This window comes from Pleurodeles waltl, chromosome 7 (genome assembly GCF_031143425.1).
Source record: "Pleurodeles waltl isolate 20211129_DDA chromosome 7, aPleWal1.hap1.20221129, whole genome shotgun sequence".
Classification (NCBI taxonomy): domain Eukaryota; kingdom Metazoa; phylum Chordata; class Amphibia; order Caudata; family Salamandridae; genus Pleurodeles; species Pleurodeles waltl.
In genome coordinates this window covers 573,759,926-573,779,839 of record NC_090446.1, presented here as the reverse complement: position 1 = coordinate 573,779,839, position 19,914 = coordinate 573,759,926, and the positions used below count along the sequence as shown (strand labels likewise).

The 19,914-nt window shown below is 42.1% G+C and overlaps 1 protein-coding gene across 2 annotated transcripts in view; it reads right to left on the bottom strand.

The window, feature by feature from the left end:
* The window catches only part of LOC138304375 (active breakpoint cluster region-related protein-like), a 248,501-nt gene that overhangs the window by 178,244 nt on the left and 50,343 nt on the right, over nt 1-19,914 (bottom strand). Inside the window, exons 2-3 of one of the 2 annotated variants that reach the window (XM_069244361.1) lie at nt 13,438-13,580; nt 4,599-4,703 (exon numbers count right to left, since the gene is read on the bottom strand). In XM_069244361.1, coding sequence (XP_069100462.1) covers nt 4,599-4,703; nt 13,438-13,580 — 248 coding nt within the window. The remainder of the gene's footprint in view (nt 1-4,598; nt 4,704-13,437; nt 13,581-19,914) is intronic. The other variant, XM_069244362.1, reaches the window with a different exon arrangement.

Here is a 19,914-nt window from a genome sequence, read left to right as displayed (position 1 = left end):
TTGTAACTAACGTGCCATTGAACACCCAACTGTGGGATCACACAGATCGGGTAACTTAGTTTGCTTAACTAAGTTACCATAAAGCACTCAAAATCAACTATACATTTCACACAGGTAAAGTAACATTATTTTCCCAATTCAGTTTGCACAGGTCATCCAAATAGGGCCATCTAAGTACCATAATTCATCTATCAGAATGACAGAAATCAAATTCTTCTTGTATAGCATAAAACATCAAAATTGGATACCCCTGAACATTCAACTGAAGTACCTGTCAGAGCCCATCCTAGGAATCATGCTTGTCACTTCATCCACTCCTGCCCCTTTCTATGTCCCTCAGTTCGTTGCCCAATTGGGTGTCCCTGGAGCTTCCACCACCACCCTTGTCTTCCCACTCAATGTCCCTGAGACTGCAGACCGTTGAAGTGTGAAGAGGAGTGTTCAGGATGTCTAATGTATGGACACAGGCACTTAGGAAGGAATGAGATAGGTTCTGGGGTGGTCTCCCGCATACCTAGTGATGGGGCACAAGGCTATTTAAACCCTACTCTTTCACAAGGAGAATGTATTCAGGAACAATAAGATTTCATGGAAGAGTTAAGGATCTTGCAGGATAACACCATTTTGGTGGAACTGGGGTTTCTATATAGGTTAAGACCAAGATGGCCATTGTCAATGATTAGGAGCATCCAACCAGAGAAGCATTGCGTCGAAGAGCTACAGAGGACTTACCTAAAAATAAGCTTTTTTTCTTAATAAGTGGATATCACAAAGGGACAGAACCATTTGGGGGAATACGAATTTCTGTTTGTGTAGAGTGTGCGCAACTTGCTGAGTGAATAAGCAAGTTGCACTGGGTGCTTTGTGGCCAAGCCACAGCCAAGCTCCTCCAGAGATATTTTCTGTGTGACATTTGGAGAAGGGACATAGTAGATCCTGGATGAAGGTTTGGGAGTGAAGCAAAATAGTAAGGCAAGATCAAGTCCAAAGAAGCATTTCGGTTTCAAGATTCCAGGAAACTCAAAACAAGCAACAGTGTTCCCACTATGGGCATTTAGAAAGTGTGAAGAAAGACGTCCGAAGACATCTGAAGCCAATTTGCCAGAAAGTCTGCACAGTTAACAGAACTGTGCAAAATATGTGTTTGAACTTTAGGGGTGCAAATTGTAGCAAATACAAATATGCATGCTATTTTTAAAAGGGGGTCTCCTGTTAATGGATATTTATCTTTTTAGGCAATTACTGGTTCTCGCCTAATCCATAATCCCCAACATCCCTTCTCTCCTGGCAGTAGAAAGTAGAAGGTCAGGTTTTCCTTGAAGACACATCAATTGACAGTATCATATTCAGGTGTCATTTGAACTGTATTGCATTGTTAGATCATTTTTTAAGGATTTCTTTTTTACATATTAATAATTATGATTAAAGTGTCTTTTTATTTGAATTTGCATTTGTAGATTGAATTAACAGAATTGCAATAGCAACAAATTTCACATGATACGTAGAAATCCTTTTATTAATGTGATATGCTTATGCCACATGTATTATATAAAACACCATCTCAGACAAGATGGAAGTCTTCTCTGTCACTCACTCACTCCTGCTCCCTCTGCCTACTGCAAACACATCTCTCCTCACAGGCTACTTAGAGCATGCAGTTGAGTTGATGACATAATCCTCTGTTCCTCTTGTAGTGATCTTGCTACTGTTGAACTTGCTATACTGCAGATGCAAGAATGCAACACATTTTATACCTTGTTTTTTTCATACTTGATTCGTTCACTGACAGAAGGTCCTATTATCAAATGTTTCTTGTTAATTTAAATATCCCTGGATGACATTATCATTGAAGGTGTTGAATAATTTTCTCTAGAAACTGGGATGGTGCTCATGTGTTAAGGTAATGACCCTTATTTACCTTGTGTTCTGATTTGCTAAAGAATTGATACTTTTGCTGCCACCATGATGATACTGCTGGTTTTCCAAATTTATGCAAGAATTGTGTATAAGAATCTCTTGATTTGGAGGTGAGCCAAGATACGATTCCTTATTTTACTAGGGATGCTTTTAGCAGTGGTGCCTTCATATGGTTGGTGGGGCGTCGCCCACCCTGCTGCCAGTGCAGCCAACATGAAAAATAAATGGTAATAAAATGATTTTATTACCGTTTTATTTTTCAGTGCAGCTGCCCAGCCCAATCTGAATGTTGGGGCTGTGCCATCACTGCTGACCAGCTGCAGAGTAGGAGAAATGGTGCACACTTAAAGTTTAAAGTGTGCATTTGGCTGGCTGTCTTGCAATGGCCAGCCTGTCATGTGCACTTTAATCCTCTCCAACCTGAGCAATCTTAGACAGCTGGGTGGAGAGCAGGCACAGGCCTCCAGTGCTTGTAGGAGTGCTGAGCCAGCCTGCTTTAACCAATCCTGATGCTTCTCTCATGCTGGTTAACAGCATTAGCACAGCATCGGGATTGATCAGTGGAGCTGGCTCAGAGACTCCTTGCTGCGATGGACTACGGGACCAGAGAAAAGCAGGTAAGTCAATAAAAATAAAAAAAGTATTTACTGTTTTATTTATTTTTCCACACTGCCAGACAGCGTGAGAAACGCAAACTGCTTTCAGTCTCAACTCCAGAGCTCTTAATCATGGTCCATTATAAACACTGTTTATAACAGACCACAATTGAGAACTCTGGGGTTGTGCATAAGAGTATTTCTGGAGTGCCTGGCTGATTGTGCCACCACTTTCTAAAGCAGTCAGCCGCCACTGGATGCTGTCCGATTTCCTACTGAATTTGCTGCTCATTTGGGACTTAAAATAATTTCTTATTTCGTTATACTCTGTATAACTTGGCATCTGACTCTGTACTGCTTACTTTTCAAACTTTTGCAACAAAATCCTTTAACCTTTTTACTTATCTAGAACTATTGAATGGACCCTATTTTACTGTGCTAATTGATGTTTGGAAGGGTGACCTCGTGTGCAAGTTCAAACTGTGTAAGAAACGTGAGGTACATTTTTGGGGTGTTTACATTTTTGGGGTGTCTAGATTTTGGAGTACGGTTTTGCCTCCCACACCATCTCAATCAAGGAAGGAAGATTAGCAGTCTTACTTGTATTAGAATCTGGAAGACTTTTCCTTCATGAACAACATTGAGCTGAGCGCCTCCTCAACTTCTCTCCAGCAGGACCTACTCCCACCAGACCCTTTCGTAACTCCCCCCATATTTTACCATAGTCTGTTGTCTTGTCTTTGATCAACAAATCTATCAAAGTGTGGGTAGTGAGTGGTTATATTCTGCTCCTGCATAAGTACTCCAGAACCTGACAGAACCTCTGTTCACACGTCTACTAAGGAACAGTCAACAAGGGTTCCATGAATCACACAACTAATGACCAGATGTACTAAGCCATTTAGCTGTTGCAAACCCTGCTATTCACTAAACCACAGGGTTTGCAACAGCTAAATAGTTTTTTGCAATTGCAGTTTTGGACGGGTTGTGTTTAAGACATCCCTTCCAACCTGCAATTTGCCATGCAATATATCAATTTTGGTCATAAACCAACAAGAATTTACTGACTCCTCAAATGTGGTTGTAACCTATATACAAAGTGGAAGGGGTCTTTTTGGGACCCTGTCTCATTTGTAAATGTTAAAAAGGTTTACTGGGGAGTAGGCAGTGGTCCAGGAGTCCACTCCAGTAGACCACCATCACTGTAATGGAGTAAGTCACAATTTGAGATGCACCCCACTAATACTCATGAGGTAGACGGGATTGCAACCCACTTTGAAGCATAATTTTGAGAGCCAACCTTATATTACTTTGCAAAACCTCACTGGGTTCGCAAAATATTGGTGTAAAATTTGCGACCACTTTTTCCAATATTAATAGGCATGGCCCCATAAATCTACGATTCTTTAAATGCACTCCAATGGAATACAAAACTAGGAAAAATCATAAAGGATAGCACGAACCACCTAACTAGAGTCAGATAGATTATACAATTAGGATACCACTGGCTGCATCTCTATGACGCAACAGACCTCAAAGCTCAGATACAACGGGCCATACAAGCAGCATAAAACTCATCACCTAACTTTGATAACATAAACTAGGAACCACATGTCTCACAGTTTAGGGATTCATCATACCCATAATGAATAACAGACCTAAGGCATAATGGGTAGACCATCTAGGGTTCTACACATCACGTATGTAGAGCAGCAGAGATCATATCAAACTTAGGTATAACAGGTTAAAAAACTAAGACAAATATATAACATATTACCCATGTATGGCACTACAAATCTCATAATCAGTATTGTAATGCGCATAACTACATTTTCACGGATCATACAGCAAGGGTACGACAGAATAAAAATAAAGGGCACAATAGAATGCAAAACTATGGATGGCCGGATATTTGTTGAAATTATTATCCTGTGTCAGTAGTAGCAGGCCCACTGATGTGGCTCTAAACAGACCCTTTTTGGGGGGAAAGAGGGCAAGCTAGTAAAGCACTGAGGACATACAAACTAAGACACTTAGCTCAAGAAGGGGCACGAGACGTTCTCACAATGGTCTCACAATACTCACGAGCACCAGGGCCTCGAGTCCGCTCAAATACTCTGCTTCACACGCCACCATCTTCCGCAGGGCAGCGGTCCGCTTCTCCAGCAGATCTTGCTCGCATGACACCACCTGAGGCAAGAGACAGAGACTGAGAGGCTTGCTTCTTGCACCACAGTGGTGCCAGACACCTCATAATATTTTCTGCTGAACCCCTTTTAACAGAAGACCAATAGCTTGGTGTTCATTTTTAATCAGCCACTGATTTGTTTTTCAGGCCACTGTAGAAGGTACAGCCATTTTCAAAATTACATTACATTAAGTAGAACTGAGTTGGTGAAATTTTGCACTCAACAAGCAATGCAAAACCTCTGAACTAACTGGGAGTGCAAACATGCAATGATTGCACTGTTCAGTGTAAATGTGAATGTCTGTGAAAATTACACAGTTGTGGGGCAGATGTATGCATTCTGCTCCCTGGATCGTGAAATGGTGTTGTATAAGCTGCATCATAGGGTAGGTCGCATCCTTGCGGCAACTCTGAGATGTCAGGGATGTTTGGTGATGTGGAGCATGAATGGGTCTGACAGAGGTCAGCCATTTGGAGTCAGAAAGCGGGGTGTTTTGCACTCCTCATGGCAAAATCAGATTACCGTCTCTTGTGGCTGATACCAGACACACTTCAGACGTTTTTGGCATTCTCAGTACCAAGGACAGAGTTAGTTCTATTCCAAGCTGGCTCCTGTCTTCTTGACTAAAACCAGACAGAGGCACTAGAAGTCGGTGTACAGGTGGTCCTGCAGCACACATAATATAATGATGTAGGAGTTCAGAAGGGCAATAAGCAATAACGAGTAGGGGTGGGTGGAACTCACGGACTTTCAATCCGCAAAATTTGTCAGAGTTACAGAAAAATTCTGCAAGATTGTGCGTAGTTTCGCCAACAGGTGGATTCTTGTGCTGCTCGAGCTGCGATTTACCACCAGCAGCACGTTCTGCGCTGAAAGATCAATGCAAATGGCACTATGCGGTGCGCAAAAATGTGTGGCCATTTGAGTTGATTTTGCTGCTGCTCGAGTAAAAAATCTACTCAAGAAGCAGCTCGCACTAGCGCACACGACAGGCCACGTTAGAAAATCTTACTGGAAGTCCTCCTAGCTACCCGAAATCATGCTAGGGGGTGCGAAATCTCACTTGGGCTTGCGAGCTCCCACTTATAAAAATTCCCACAAGAGTAATCCTGAGTCGCCAAATTTCACCAATTCCGCAAGCGGAATGACATTTTCCACCCGGGCCTGACAAAGAGACCTATAGGTGTCATTTTTATCGTGTCAGTTGCTGCAAGTTCAAAGACAAAGGTCTAGTGCCATGCAGTGTACAAGGTGCTGCTTATTTAGCATGAAGATTGGAATTTACTTTTCCTTTCCTCGATTACAGAGTGAGATAAGGTTGTAATGTGATCCAAGTGACAATCTTGCTGAGGCAAAGGAAGTGTGAAGGGAAAGGGTGTCATAGGTTTTCTAACACAGCTCAAAACTGAAATATAAGTAAATGAACTTTACAAATATTTCAAAATATGCCACCAGCAAGAAACGCTTTAAATGACGCACGTATTTTTGTAATGTATGATAGACAAAAAAAAATTAATGGGATCAAAACAAAATATGAGACTTCATTTGTATAATGCTCAAGTGATAAATTAATGCAGAAATCCATTTTACGCCTTTTATCAATTGTGGACAACATAGGTTTCTCAGTGTAGCTGCATAACTGGTGCAAATTCAGTGCTCCTTTCAGACCCATTTCAATGAAAATTGTGCCGCCTATAAAAGACACTACCCTGTCACACCATGTTTTTGCCACATTTTTAAGGCAATGTGTTCCAGAATGTGCACCACTGGGCATACACTACTCACTATTCATCTACTAACTTGGCGTGGCTCATTGGCTGCTCTTTGTGTAACACTTGGATTTTTCACAATCTCTGTGACTTCATTGACATAACATTGACTGCAGCACCCACGCTCTGAAAATTGTTCCGGCGCTACTGATTGGCATTGTTTGTTTTCAGATTCAAGTGGTGGCCGTCTTTCATCTCTATTAAGGGTAAAACCCAAATCCCTTAGTCTGGACTATGGCATGTGTTCACCATCGGAGGGTTTCAGACGTTATTACTGAGACAACCTGTTTGTAGCATTACCAAAGCAACTTCGACCTCTACACTAAATGTACACAAAGAAAAAAAACCATAAAGCACTGCTTGGAAGACATCACCCCCTCAGTATTAATTATATAAGAATTAATGCTGTAACTGCCTTGGATTGACACCTAATTTGTTAGTCCAAATATACTGCTGTTTCAATTACATGTATGCAATACTAAGATGACTGAAAGAACCTGAATACTTTATCTGAAATCCCTTTGTGCTAAACCCATTCTCTGGGAAGAGATGGGACTTTTTTTAGTGGTTGGCCGTCAGACCGCCATACGGCTGTATTTAATGAACCCCACCACACCAGTTCCAGCTACCGTGGTAGACCGGCGGAGAGGGTATTCATGTTGCCAAGAAACCCACAATGTGAGGGTTGGACAGGTAGCAGGGGTGTGCAAAATGTACGTAATTTCATTAAAAGTAATTCCCAAAAATTTTGGAAAAATTATAACAAATTATACAAATTTATGTGAAATGCAAATCTGTCATTTTGTGATATATTTTGGTTTGAAATGCATCCTCATGCCAATTTTTAAAATAAGGATGCAATTTGCACAAACAAATAGCTCAAAAACATAAGTGCCGTTAACAAGAGCTGTGATCACTCCGTGTGTTTGCTTTGTTCAGGTACATCCGCAATTGGCTTTTGACATAAGCAACCCCCAAGTGGCACAATCGCATGACGTTGAGTGAAAAACATAAGGCAAATTGCCAGAAATTATGTGAATTTCATCTACGTCAGTGAATTTTTGCCTGCGCCTAGCAGATAGGGCATTTGACAATTTTTGGCATGCATTCTGTTACCACCCATCCATAAATGAGGCCGATGCACTAAACCCACATAATAATTACCTAAAGTGTTGCTGGATTTCAGTTCTCTGTTTTGCATATTTGCACCTGGAGTCAACAAGCTCTGACAAAGCCAATAGTTTTGACTTTTTTGTATAGAGAAATGTTTTTATGGTGTGATTGCAATGCCTTAGTTTAGGCACTTTACAGCCAAGGACGTAACAACACTCCTTTGGCATTGATAAAAAAAACATGGAGTTCACACCCAAACTCCCAATTAAGAGGCGCTAGCCCTATCAGATGAAAAAAATTTAAGGAAGGGGACATTTGCAGACATGGGAAAAGGGGCGGGCGGCGAGTGGCGGGGGGAACCAAACAAAGTCAATAATAAAAATAAAATAAAACGTACCTTTTTCCCATGCCGCCGCACTACTCCATCCGCTCCGACTTGCATTTGCAGGCACTGGCTCCCAGCCTGCCCTGCGGCCAAACCTGAAGCTGCTCAGACCAGCGTTAGGATTGGCTGGGAATGCCCAGCAAAGGTACTCCCAGGCAGACTGAGAGCCTGCGCCTGCTCTCTCCAGCCTGGCAACTGTGTTGTTGGGCTGGAGAGAGCCTACTGCGCATGTGTGTTCAGTCGGCCTGAGATGGCCGGCCAAACACACATGCGCTCTGAGGGGGATGTCCCTGTCATGCCTGTGGTCCCGCCCCTTTTATAGTAGAAACATAATAAATAGAGTTTATAAACATTTTGCAGCTGCTGCTGCTGGCAGGGAGGTGACGCCATAGTGGAGGAGCTGCCCCTGGACATTTGTCTATTTTAAAAAAGTAGGTAAAATCAGACTGGCCTCTGAATGAGGACACTTGAAAGCTATGAATGAAGGACGGTTAATACTGCTGAGTTACCATCTAAGTTCTGCTATTTCGCCCTATCCCATCACTCCTACTCTGTTGAGTTGCCAGCAGTGAGATACCTCTCCAGGGGCAGGTCACTATTTGTTTTATTTCTTAAACCTTTTTACTCATTCAGTAATTCATTCATGGAGAATAAACTTTCCCTTCAGCCTCCACAGAAGTTCAGATGTGCACATGAGGGCAGTGTTGGGTGTATTGACCAGTGGACAGTATGTGGAGGGGGCAGTGGTCAGTGTAGGGATCTGCCACTAGTGGGCAATGGGACAAGCACTAGATTAAACTGGGGAAGTGTGGGAAAGTGGAACTATTGGGCAGTGTGATGGTCTGGCACTGGTGTGCAGTAGAAAAAGAGGAAACTGTGGTCAGTGGGAAAAACTGGTACTGGTGATCAGTGCAAGGAGCTGGCTCTATTGTGTAGCTTGATGATCTGGCACTGCTGGGCAGAAAGAGAAACTCACATTGTTGACCAGTGTGAGGATCCTGCACTGGCGGGCACTGGGAGGTAGCACTGCTTGGAAAAAGTGTGAGGGTGGGCTTTGGTCGGTGGGCAATATGTGAAGCCAACTCAAGTTGGAAGTTTGAGGAGAATACACACTGGGGGCAGTGTGAATAGCTGTGAATAGCTAATGCTAATGGGCAGAAAAAGGAGAACTGATGGGTAGTATGCACCGCTGGTCTGGTATGAAGTGTACGGAGGTTGGGCTGGTGGGCAAAGTGAGAAGCACACAATGGTGGGCAGCGTGGAGAGCCAGTAATGGTGGGAGACGTGAGGAAACAGAAGGAAGTGTATACAAATAGCTTTGGTCAGTAGTGATTAGCCGGAACAGGTGTTAGGTGTAAGTAAGAGGGACCATTGCATAAAAACAGAATAGCTGGGCAGTGTGAGTAGATGACGCTTGCTGGTAGTGCAAGGAGCAAACTTTGAGAGGCAGTATATGGAGCTTCCACTGGAAGGCAGCGTGGAGAGCTAGCACATGAGGATGTCAAACTGCTCTGAAAGCCTTTAGACCCCAGCACCCTTAAACCAGAACCTTTCCCAGGCACCGTATGATGCTCTGTATACTGCAATAGAGCTAGAACCCCTCTTCTTGTCACATTCCAGTACTAAACCCTTCTTCCTATTGCATTCCAGTACTAAACCCTCTTTCTTTTGCATTCCAGTAATAACCCCTTATCCTGTCGCATAGCAGGAATAAACCCCTCTTCTTGTCGCATAGCAGGAATAAACCACTCTTCCTGTTGCATTTCAGTAATAAACCCTTCATCCTGTTGCATTCCAGTCTTAAACCCTCTTCCTTTCTCATGTCGCATTGTAGTAATAAACCCATCTTCTTGTTGCAATGCGGTAATAAATACCTCTTCCTGTTGGAATGCAGTAATAAACGCATCTTCCTGTTACGTTGCAGGAATAAACCCCCCTTCCTTTCAGAATGCAGTAATAAACCCCCCTTCTTGTCGCATTGCAGTAATAACCCCCTCTTCCTGTTGTATTGTAGTAATAAACCTGTCTTCTTTTTGTGATGCAGTAGTAAACCCCTCTTCCTGTTACACTGCAGTAATAAACCCCTCTTCCTGTCGCACTGCAGTAATAAACCCCTCTTCTTGTTCCATTGCAGGTATAACCCCCTCTTCCTGTCGTATTGTAGTAATAAACCGCTCTTCCTGTTGCATTCCAGTAATAAACCCAGTCTTCTTGTCGCAATGCAGTAATAAACCCCTCTTCTTGTTGCAATGCGGTAATAAATACCTCTTCCTGTTGGAATGCAGTAATAAACCCATCTTCCTGTCACGTTGCAGGAATAAACCCCCCTTCCTTTCAGAATGCAGTAATAAACCCCCCTTCTTGTCGCATTGCAGTAATAACCCCCTCTTCCTGTTGTATTGTAGTAATAAACCTGTCTTCTTTTTGTAATGCAGTAGTAAACTCCTCTTCCTGTTACACTGCAGTAATAAACCCCTCTTCCTGTCGCATTGCAGTAATAAACCCCTCTTCTTGTTCCATTGCAGGTATAAACCCCGCTTCCTGTCGTATTGTAGTAATAAACCCCTCTTCCTGTCGTATTGTAGTAATAAACCGCTCTTCCTGTTGCATTCCAGTAATAAACCCAGTCTTCTTGTCGCAATGCAGTAATAAACCCCTCTTCTCGTTGCACTGCAACCCCTCTTCCTGCCGCATTCCAGTAAGAAACTTGTCTTCTTGTTGCAATGGAGTAATAAACTCCTCTTCTTGTCACATTGCAAGTATAAACCCCCCTTCCTGTCGCATTGCAAGAATATGCCCCTCTTCCTGTCGCATTGTAGTAATAAACCCGTCTTCTTGTTGCAATGCAGTAATAAACCCCTCTTCCTGTTGCATTGCAGTATTAAACCCCTCTTCCTGTCGCATTCCAGTAATAAACTTGTCTTCTTGTTGCAATGCAGTAATAAACCCCTCTTCTTGTCACATTGCAAGTATAACCCCCTCTTCCTGTCGCATTGCAAGAATATGCCCCTCTTCCTGTCGCAATGCACCAACAGGCAAAAAGAAAGATAATGAAAGAAGACATCATGTTTAGTCTTTAGCTTCACTTTGGATGGAGTTTGAAAATCACTTTTGTATTTTTAGCCTTTCTAGTGCTGACACTTCTACTGGTGTCTTCTTTTGCGAGTCATAAGTCTTGCAACTACTCTGATACAATATGGGCAATACTGCTCTTCCAGTTATTTGTGTAATTTGTCTAATTTCACAAATGCCAGATGTTAGAATGCTGTTTTAAGACTGCATTTATGAAATTTGACAATTTCCTTAAAGTTTATTTTTGCTTCTGGGATGTCAGCTCAAAGCTTACATTTTTGTTATGCATTGGTGTAAATTCAAGAGAATCAGTGTGCCCTGCGTACCTCACTGTGGACTGCGGCATGATGCACAGAAATGGAAGCGCTCTTTTGCATGGGCAGGATAAATGGCACAGTTTGTCACTTCCTACACCCAGGTGCCCCTTCATGTTATGCATTCCCAAATTCTTTAAATTTTTAACTCTAATGTCCTCATTAGAGGAGACCAGGATTTGGGACGATATGTATCAGACCACATACAATGTAACTGCTGACAAAGAAATCTATCAGCTCTGATAAATTACTCCCAATTAGGAGTATGTCCCGAATACCAGGAGTTAATGCAAATCTTGCCATTAACATAGACATCTCGAGCATTGCTCGAAACGCACACCCCACCTTTGCTGCCATTCAAGCACTGCACCCTCGGGACGAATATGTCCTACATAGACTCCTTCTCACTCTGTGTGCAGTTGAGCAGCAGTAATGCTAGGCATGGGGGACCGCCCAGCCTTCAGGCCGGCCAATGGCGAAGCAGCGTAAACTCCTTGAGAGTGGTATTCCTCCAGTTCCTACTTTCATTAGAGCTTGCTCCCATTGCAGCAGTCAAAAACCCTGCACACACTCATATCAAGGAGGAGAAAGAAGGAACTAAGTGCAAATAGACGATTTCCGATGACGGCGCATGCTAAATGTGCCCAATCAACTAAAACACTAATAAGAGGGGTAGGAACAAACACAGAAAATACATATCCTAAGACTCAGCTAAGTCTGAAAATCGATGGGTTGGCAGATCAATGAATGTATTTCAAACTAGTGAAATAACAAACTTCAGAACCAAAATTATTTGCATGTACCTTGTAAATAATTCATGCCAATAAAATTAGAATTTTTGATTACAGTATTCTCCAAACTTAATTAAACTCAGCAGTGTCATTCTGTTTGCTTTCTAAAATAAATCAATTTATTTTTTTATTTTTTTAAATGTTTGTTTTTAAGTGTTATTTATTTATCTCGACATTTTTTACTACAAGTCGATCCAAACTTTCAAACCAGGTTTTTCATTCCCAATAAAATATTTTTCATACTAATTAAATCTACGTTTTGATGTTTAATTCTTCTTTGTGTCAATCTGTAATTACAATTAAGTACCATTTTGTATGGCAAAAAGTGAATAATATCCTAATTTGGCTGTGCTTTTGAATTCAAATGCAAACTTATGAGTTTAAGGTGACATATGTGACATTTGCTATTTTTGTAGCTTCAAACGTAAGCTCTTTCAAGGGAAGAATACTGATATTAAAATAGAATTTCTCTTTCATGATGCTCACGTAAGAAGTCAGTTATTAATTTATTTAAAACAGTGGTTCTGTTTAACAATTTAAAGAAGCTACACATATTCAAAACATATTCAAAACAAGTCCCTGATATTTCTAGGCGAATCTGTTAAACCTACGTAAATCTCTTAATTATAAGTACAATATCAGTTTATTCTCTACAAAATCTGGAAAAGGATAAATTCTCACGCGTACATTTTTTGTAAGCTTCGTGTACACACTCTGCCATCTTTTTTGCCATTTCTTCGATTTGTTGAATTTGCTTGCTGTGTGCTTATGAATATTTTTGATATGATATTGTTTGTTGTTAAGACTTTTATGTCTTTTTGGAAGTATCAGCCTGCCTGAGAATTCAATTTCGTTTTTTCTCACAATGGAGTCCAGCCTCCCTTAATGAAACCCGGCCAGGAGCCATGGCTTTTCGTACCATAGGTAAAGCGACATTTTGGTTTATGATTTTTTGTATATTGTGGTGCCCACTGCTGGCGATATTCATTTCCGTCACAAAGCTCGTCATGAGCTCAACCTCTCACTGAATGGCAACCCCATCCACTGCATTCCAGACTCACTCATTGCACCCCTTTCTTCATTGCTGACGTCAAGCCATCACTGAACCCCCAGCATCCCTCACCGAAACCCCACCTCCCTCACTGACCCCCACCTCCAACCTCCCTCATTGAATGCCATCCTTCCTCACTGAAACTCAGCCTTGGCCACTAGACTCAAGCTCTGGGCTCTAAAGGCCAGGACAGACCGAAACTGCTGTACAGAAAGTGGGTTTCCATCATGTCTCACAGACCTGCTCATTGGACATGGCAGAGAAGCTGTTCTGAGAACCCTGCAGTAGGAGCAGGGGGCTGTCCACGAATGTGATGGCATCGCCTGTGCCCCCGCGGAATACAGTCTCACACTCCTCGTAGTCTTCTCCATCGGATTCCTCCACTGCGAAAATGAGAGAGAGGAAAGATCACAAAAGCATGTAATACGTATTTGCTTTTATTCAGTCTTTTTCCAGAGGCTAATATTAGTGAGACTGTGAGAGAGCAACCCGTTTTTTTGCTGCTGTGTGTGGGTGCACCACGCAAACCTCCACTTGGTGGGTGAGGTGCATCTGCAAGACCAAAATAGGGCTAGCAATACCACGGGAAACTGTTATAAAAACAACAACAAACTTGCTACCTACTTATTTACTTATTTAAAATTGGTGTGATTCCTCTCATCGCTATATACAAATTAGCACTTCGAGCCATAAAATGATGAAAAACACTTAGTATATATATATATATATATATATATCTATATATACACCACTTTTGTATAATTCATGAGTAATGATAGCTATACATTATTAATTCTAATATTCTTGGGCGCTAATACAACAATTTTAACGAGAAAAAAACACATTGTACTGCACAATAGTAAAATAGACCCCACATTCATGACTCGTGTTTATCTCACCACTCTAACCATTCACATCATCTTCAATCATACTACATCCATTCATAGCCAAACAACATTCACATGTAAAACCTTTATCTTTATCTAAGACCAAAAATAACAAAATACCACCACAAAACAACGTGTTCTCAAAATGTCAAAAGGTTCGATCTGCAGAACATATATTTTATCCAATTATGTATTCTCATCACAACCATTAGTTATGTCACAAACACCAGTTTCAGTTATGATGATTCATAAAACATAATACATAGGAATACAGCGTGGTACACAATGTCAATTACTTCATTTATATATGGGCAGTATAATCCAGAAGTCTCCATTCCAAAGAAAAGGGGGTGACAAAGCGCGGTCCAGTGTAAACAAAGTGCAGAACCACCTCCATCAGGGGCCTAACAATCAAGAGGAATGGGGTGGGGGGTTGAGAGAGCAGCACACAGCTAGCAAAGCCCGTTACCCCGACAGGACCGTTATAGGTACTGCGAGAATATGGCACTCTCTAAGAAGGGACACTTTTAAGAGGCCAAGATCCAGGAAAGGCAAATCTTCAGGGCATCCAAGTGTTCTGAAAGTATGGCTGAACGATCTGATAGACAACCCAGGCTGAAGGCTTTCTCAGGGTGAAGTAAAAGGTTTGACCACCTCTCGTGCGTCACGGTCAGAACAAATCAAAAAGCACAACTCTGGGAAATCGAGCCTAGGAGGATACTACCACTAACAAAGGAGGACTTACCAGGCAATCAGTAATTCTGGGTCCGATTCCCCTGGTAAAACCATTTTCTACGCTATTTTCAAACAGAGATTTCAGCTGTTTCTAGCATCTGAGAGAGATCTCTGTGTGAAAATGATGAGATCTGCTGCGTTCCAGTAGTTCTCATAATTCCGATGGGGCAGGTGACTGGAACTCTAGTGCATATGACTGTTTCATCCAGTAGCCTTAAGTTCTCCTTATAATCGATTTGCAATCAATTTAAAGAAAGGCTATCAATCCCAAGTTTTCATGTCAACCCAAGTTAAGTGTATGTTGTTGAATGCTTGTTCATTGACTAATAGTGCGGCCATGATCTACAAGCTCTTCACTGCATAGGTCTGGAGTTCAATATACTTTGTATTTCAATGAGCTGATTTGCACAGAACTGGGGACTTTGTTTGCCTGACTCAGTGCCTGAGGGTTTCCAGCAGTGCTTGTTCATTATTTGGCTTATAGACTGTGCTGATAGACACTTGTGTGGCAGAGCTCTGTTCAACAAAGATTAATTTTGATTTAAGGAAGATGAGCAGATAATTTGCAGGAGGTATGTTTATACATGACATGTACAATAACAAGGCAATCGACATAGAGTATTTACACGTGAGGTCAACAGCAGTACAACAAGACAGCAAATAACGAAATATACATTAGCTTACAGTAGCAGTCAAACGTAGTCCCATGAACAAACTACATTAGAAGCCATCATAAGAAAAGTGTCTGAACGACTTATGCATTGATAGTCATCATTTGTTTAAAAACTGGGCATGGGAAGGATAAACATAAGAGTGGATATCAGCTATTTTAGCAACAGTAAAGATGACTTGATGGTAAAACGGGATCACTGACACAATGTTGTGATAAACAACATAGTTGACAAAAACATAATTTACCACAATATCGTACTTATAGCGAGCGGTAAGTGCAAAAATATCGAGATATTTTTTTTTTTTACACTAACATCGTTCAAAGATTGACAAAACATCGATATTTTAATATAAATAGGGGTTAAATTAGTAAATGGTAAATATTTTAATATATACAGTTCCCCAGAAGGAGACCAAGAAATTAGCCAAAATACAGCAAACAGTTCGTTTTTTTTTTTTTAAATGGGAAAAAAGGGCTGCAGAAGAAGGCTTGTGGTTTTTTCCCTGAAATAGGCATCAACAAAGGGTTTGTGGTGCTAAAATCACCATCTTTCCATCTTTCAGGAACAGGCAGACTTGAATCAGAAAATCCAATTTTTCAACACAATTTTGAGCATTTTACTGGGACATACCCCATTTTTACTATTTTTTGTGCTTTCAGCCTCCTTCCAGTTAGTGTCAGAAATGGGTGTGAAACCAATGCTGGATCCCAGAAAGCTGAACATTTCTGAAAAGTAAACAAAATTCAGAATTCAGCAAGGGGTAATTCGTGTAGATCCTACAAGGGTTTTTTACAGAAAATAACAGCTGAAATATAAAAATATTGAAATTGAGGTAAAAAAAACAGCCATTTGTCTCCACTTTTACTCCGTAACATTTTCCTGCGATGTCAGATTTTTGAAAGCAATATATAGTTACATCTGCTGGACTCTTCTGGTTGTGAGGATATATAGAGCTTGTAGGTTCATCAAGAACTCTAGGTACCCAGAGCCTATAAATGAGCTGGACCTTGCAATGGGTTTTCATTCTATACCGAGTATGCAGCAATTCATTTGCTGAAATATAAAGAGTGAAAAATAGGTATCAAGAAAACCTTTGTATTTCCAAAATGGGCACAAGATAGAGTGTTGAGAAGCAGTGGTTATTTGCACATCTCTGAATTCCGGTGTGCCCATACTAGCATGTGAATTACAGGGCATTTCTCAAAAAGACGTCTTTTTTACACACTGTCTTACATTTGGAAGGGAAAAATGTAGAGAAAGACAAGGGGCAATAACACTTGTTTTAGTATTCTGTGGTCCCCCAAGTCTCCCGATATAAATGTTACCACACTTGCTTGGGTAGGCCTAACGCTCGTGACAGGAAACGCAACCTGGACACATCAAATTTTTACATTGAAATCTGACGTGTTTTTTGCAAAGTGCCTAGCTGTAGATTTTGGCCTCTAGCTTAGCCAGCACCTATGGAAACCTGCACATTTTTCAAAACTAGACACCTAGGGGAATCCATGATGTGGTGACTTGTGGGGCTCTCACGAGGTGCTGTTACCCAGAATCCTTTGCAAACCTCAAAATTTGGCAAAAACACTTTTTCCTCACATTTCGGTGACAAAAAGTTCTGGAATCTGAGAGGAGTCACACATTTCCTTCCACTCAGCGTTTCCCCAAGTCTCTCGATAAAAATGGTACCTCACTTCTGTGGGGAGGCCTAGTGCCTGCGAAAGAAAAGGCCCCAAAACACTATCTGGACACATCAAAATTATCAAATACAAAACTACCTGTTTTTGCGGAGGGGGGGGGGGGGCACCTGCGTTTTTGGTCCTGGGCTCAGCAGCCATTGAGGGAAACCTACCAAACCCAGACATTTCTGAAAACTAGACACCAGAGGGAGTACAGGGAGGTGTGACTTGCGTGGATCCCCCAAAGTTTTCTTACCCAGAATCCTCAGCAAACCTCAAATTTTCCCCCATTTCTGTGTGGGATCACTGCACCGGGACAAATTTCCTACCACCCAACATCCCCCTCAGTAACCCAGTAAAAATGATACCTCACTTGTGTAGGTGGGCCAAGTGCCTGTGACAGGGAGGAGCCAAAAATATGTCAAAATTGAGGGGGAACCAAAGCGGGTTCAAAAGGACAGTTTGAAAAAAAAAAAATATCGGTATAGATAAGCAACCTTAGCGCCATTATTTAAGGCCCCCATCCCCCGTGCTGGATATTAGCATGGGGATAAATATGACACAAATGCCATATCGTCCTTTTCTGGACGGGAACGCCTACCTTGCATCTCATTGACGCAAGTTGGGTTTCCCCCTCCAGAAAATGACGTAAACTCCATAAATTTGGCGCTGGACGTGTCTAGCACCAAAGTATAAATATGGATTTAGGTTTGTGCTGAATTAGCGTTAAAAAAAATACGCTAATTCAGTGCAAACTGAATATAAATATGCCCCTTGATGCGCAAGGGCACCAAATCAATCAGGGTACTGCCTAACTGGGCAGTGCGATCTTCATCACTTATACCTGTTGTACCTACAGAGGAACCTGGAGCTGTTTGCTTGAGTGGTGGGACTGACCGATGCTGAGATAAGGGCCTGTTGGTGGCCTGGGCGACCCACATTTGGACTGATTGGCTGAAGAATCATCCTTTGTGGACATGTGGCCATTCACTTAAGAAAAATAATCAAGTACTCACTGATGTGCTAGAGTGAGCTGTGAGTCACTTAACCATCTGCGTGTTGGAGTGAGCCATGTCATGAGTGAAGTACCCACTGGAGTGTTGGAGTGAGTAGAGCCATGAGTCAAATACCTACTGGAGTGTTGCAGTGAATCGGGACCTGCAGCCAGCCACCTGGAAGAGGGCCACTGACATTAGGCCTCTGCTCCTGTCATGACCCATTAAATGACACTCTGCACGGCGGGCTGCTGTGCAGTCCACTGGAAAACGTCTGTGTGCTGCCTGGAAGCTCTTTGTGACTGGTGGGATCCCGCTGCAACTGGAGGGCCAAACTGGGTGAGAGACAGAGCAGGCCTAAGCACGAGAGACTGAGTAGTAGGACCACCCGTGGGAGGGGATGAGTTACACCAATAGACATTATCTTCGAGCCTGAACCTGAGGATTGGCACCCAGGAAGGGTGGGGCCCATGAAGGGAAAAGTGAAGGGGTAATGGGATTAGTCTGCAGAGGCCCCTGACAAGCACAGACTAACACATGCAAATTAAATATTTGGGTGTTATTCAATGTGTAGTGAAATTGGGTGTTTCCTATATAATAAAATACAATATTTGTCTTTTCTACAAAGAGAAGCACTGGGCTGGACATTGATCTTATTGTGCTGCTGGTAGGGGTGGTATTGATTCTGGAGCCTGGGTACCACAACACTAACATCCCTGAAAAGCCTGTGATGGCTCTCCTCATTACCAGCTGTCTCCTGAGTGCAGAAACGGTTCTACTTGACCAAGTCTGCAGAGCCATAGTAATACACACCCCAGGTTAGCAGCAGCAAAAGGCCTCAACCCCCATGGTTGAGGCCCATTAGCCACTTCTTGCCCCTTGGCCCCCTGAAGAGGGTCTGACAATAACCCTCCATTGCCCCCAGAACCCTCTTTGTTTGCTGCTGGTGGCAGTGCTCCACCTGCAACCTCTACTCCTCTCTTGCACCCCTGCCAGTCCTGTTTATTTATTTAATTATTTTAAACTGTTTAGGAAAGTCCAGCAATTGCTCTTTGTGAAAGGGCTGCTCATTTATAAAAAATTGCTTTTGTGTACCTTTCACTTATTTGTTTTCTAATAAACCACTTTATGAGAGTCTGCCATTTTGGAATGGTAAATTAAAAGAAAACAAATTGGTTGCTGTGTTATGATATTTGCACCCGCAAGTGTGGTGCCCCATGTGCACATATAAGTCATCATGCAGCTGTTGTTGTGGAGTCATGTCCTATACATGCATATGTATGATGACAGATGCACTCTCCCACATAATTGTGCTTTTAGTTTTATTAATTTATATTTATGACAATGCTGTACAGCATCAGCAATTACTGTCATTGGCAAAGTTAATAGTTCTACCCATAACTAAGAAGTAGGGATCTAATAAACTGTTGTACATTTCTCTTCATATATTTATCAAAGATGCTTAATGAAGAATGGGTCACAAAACTGAGGTGGTTTTGGTGAAGCATACTGGGGCAGAAGAAAAGATCCTGGTCAAACACTCAGTTGGGTCCTTCAGGAGCAGAAACATATTGATCGGACAGAAGGAGCTAGTCTAAGGGCCTCATTATGAGTTTGGAGGTCCCACCACAGGACCGCAAAACTCACTGGGGGACGCCACTGCCATGGCGGTTACGTTCCCCCCATGCGTATTACAATATTCCTCCCGCCAGGCTGGCCAGTGGAAACATTACAATATGCGTTCCTGCCA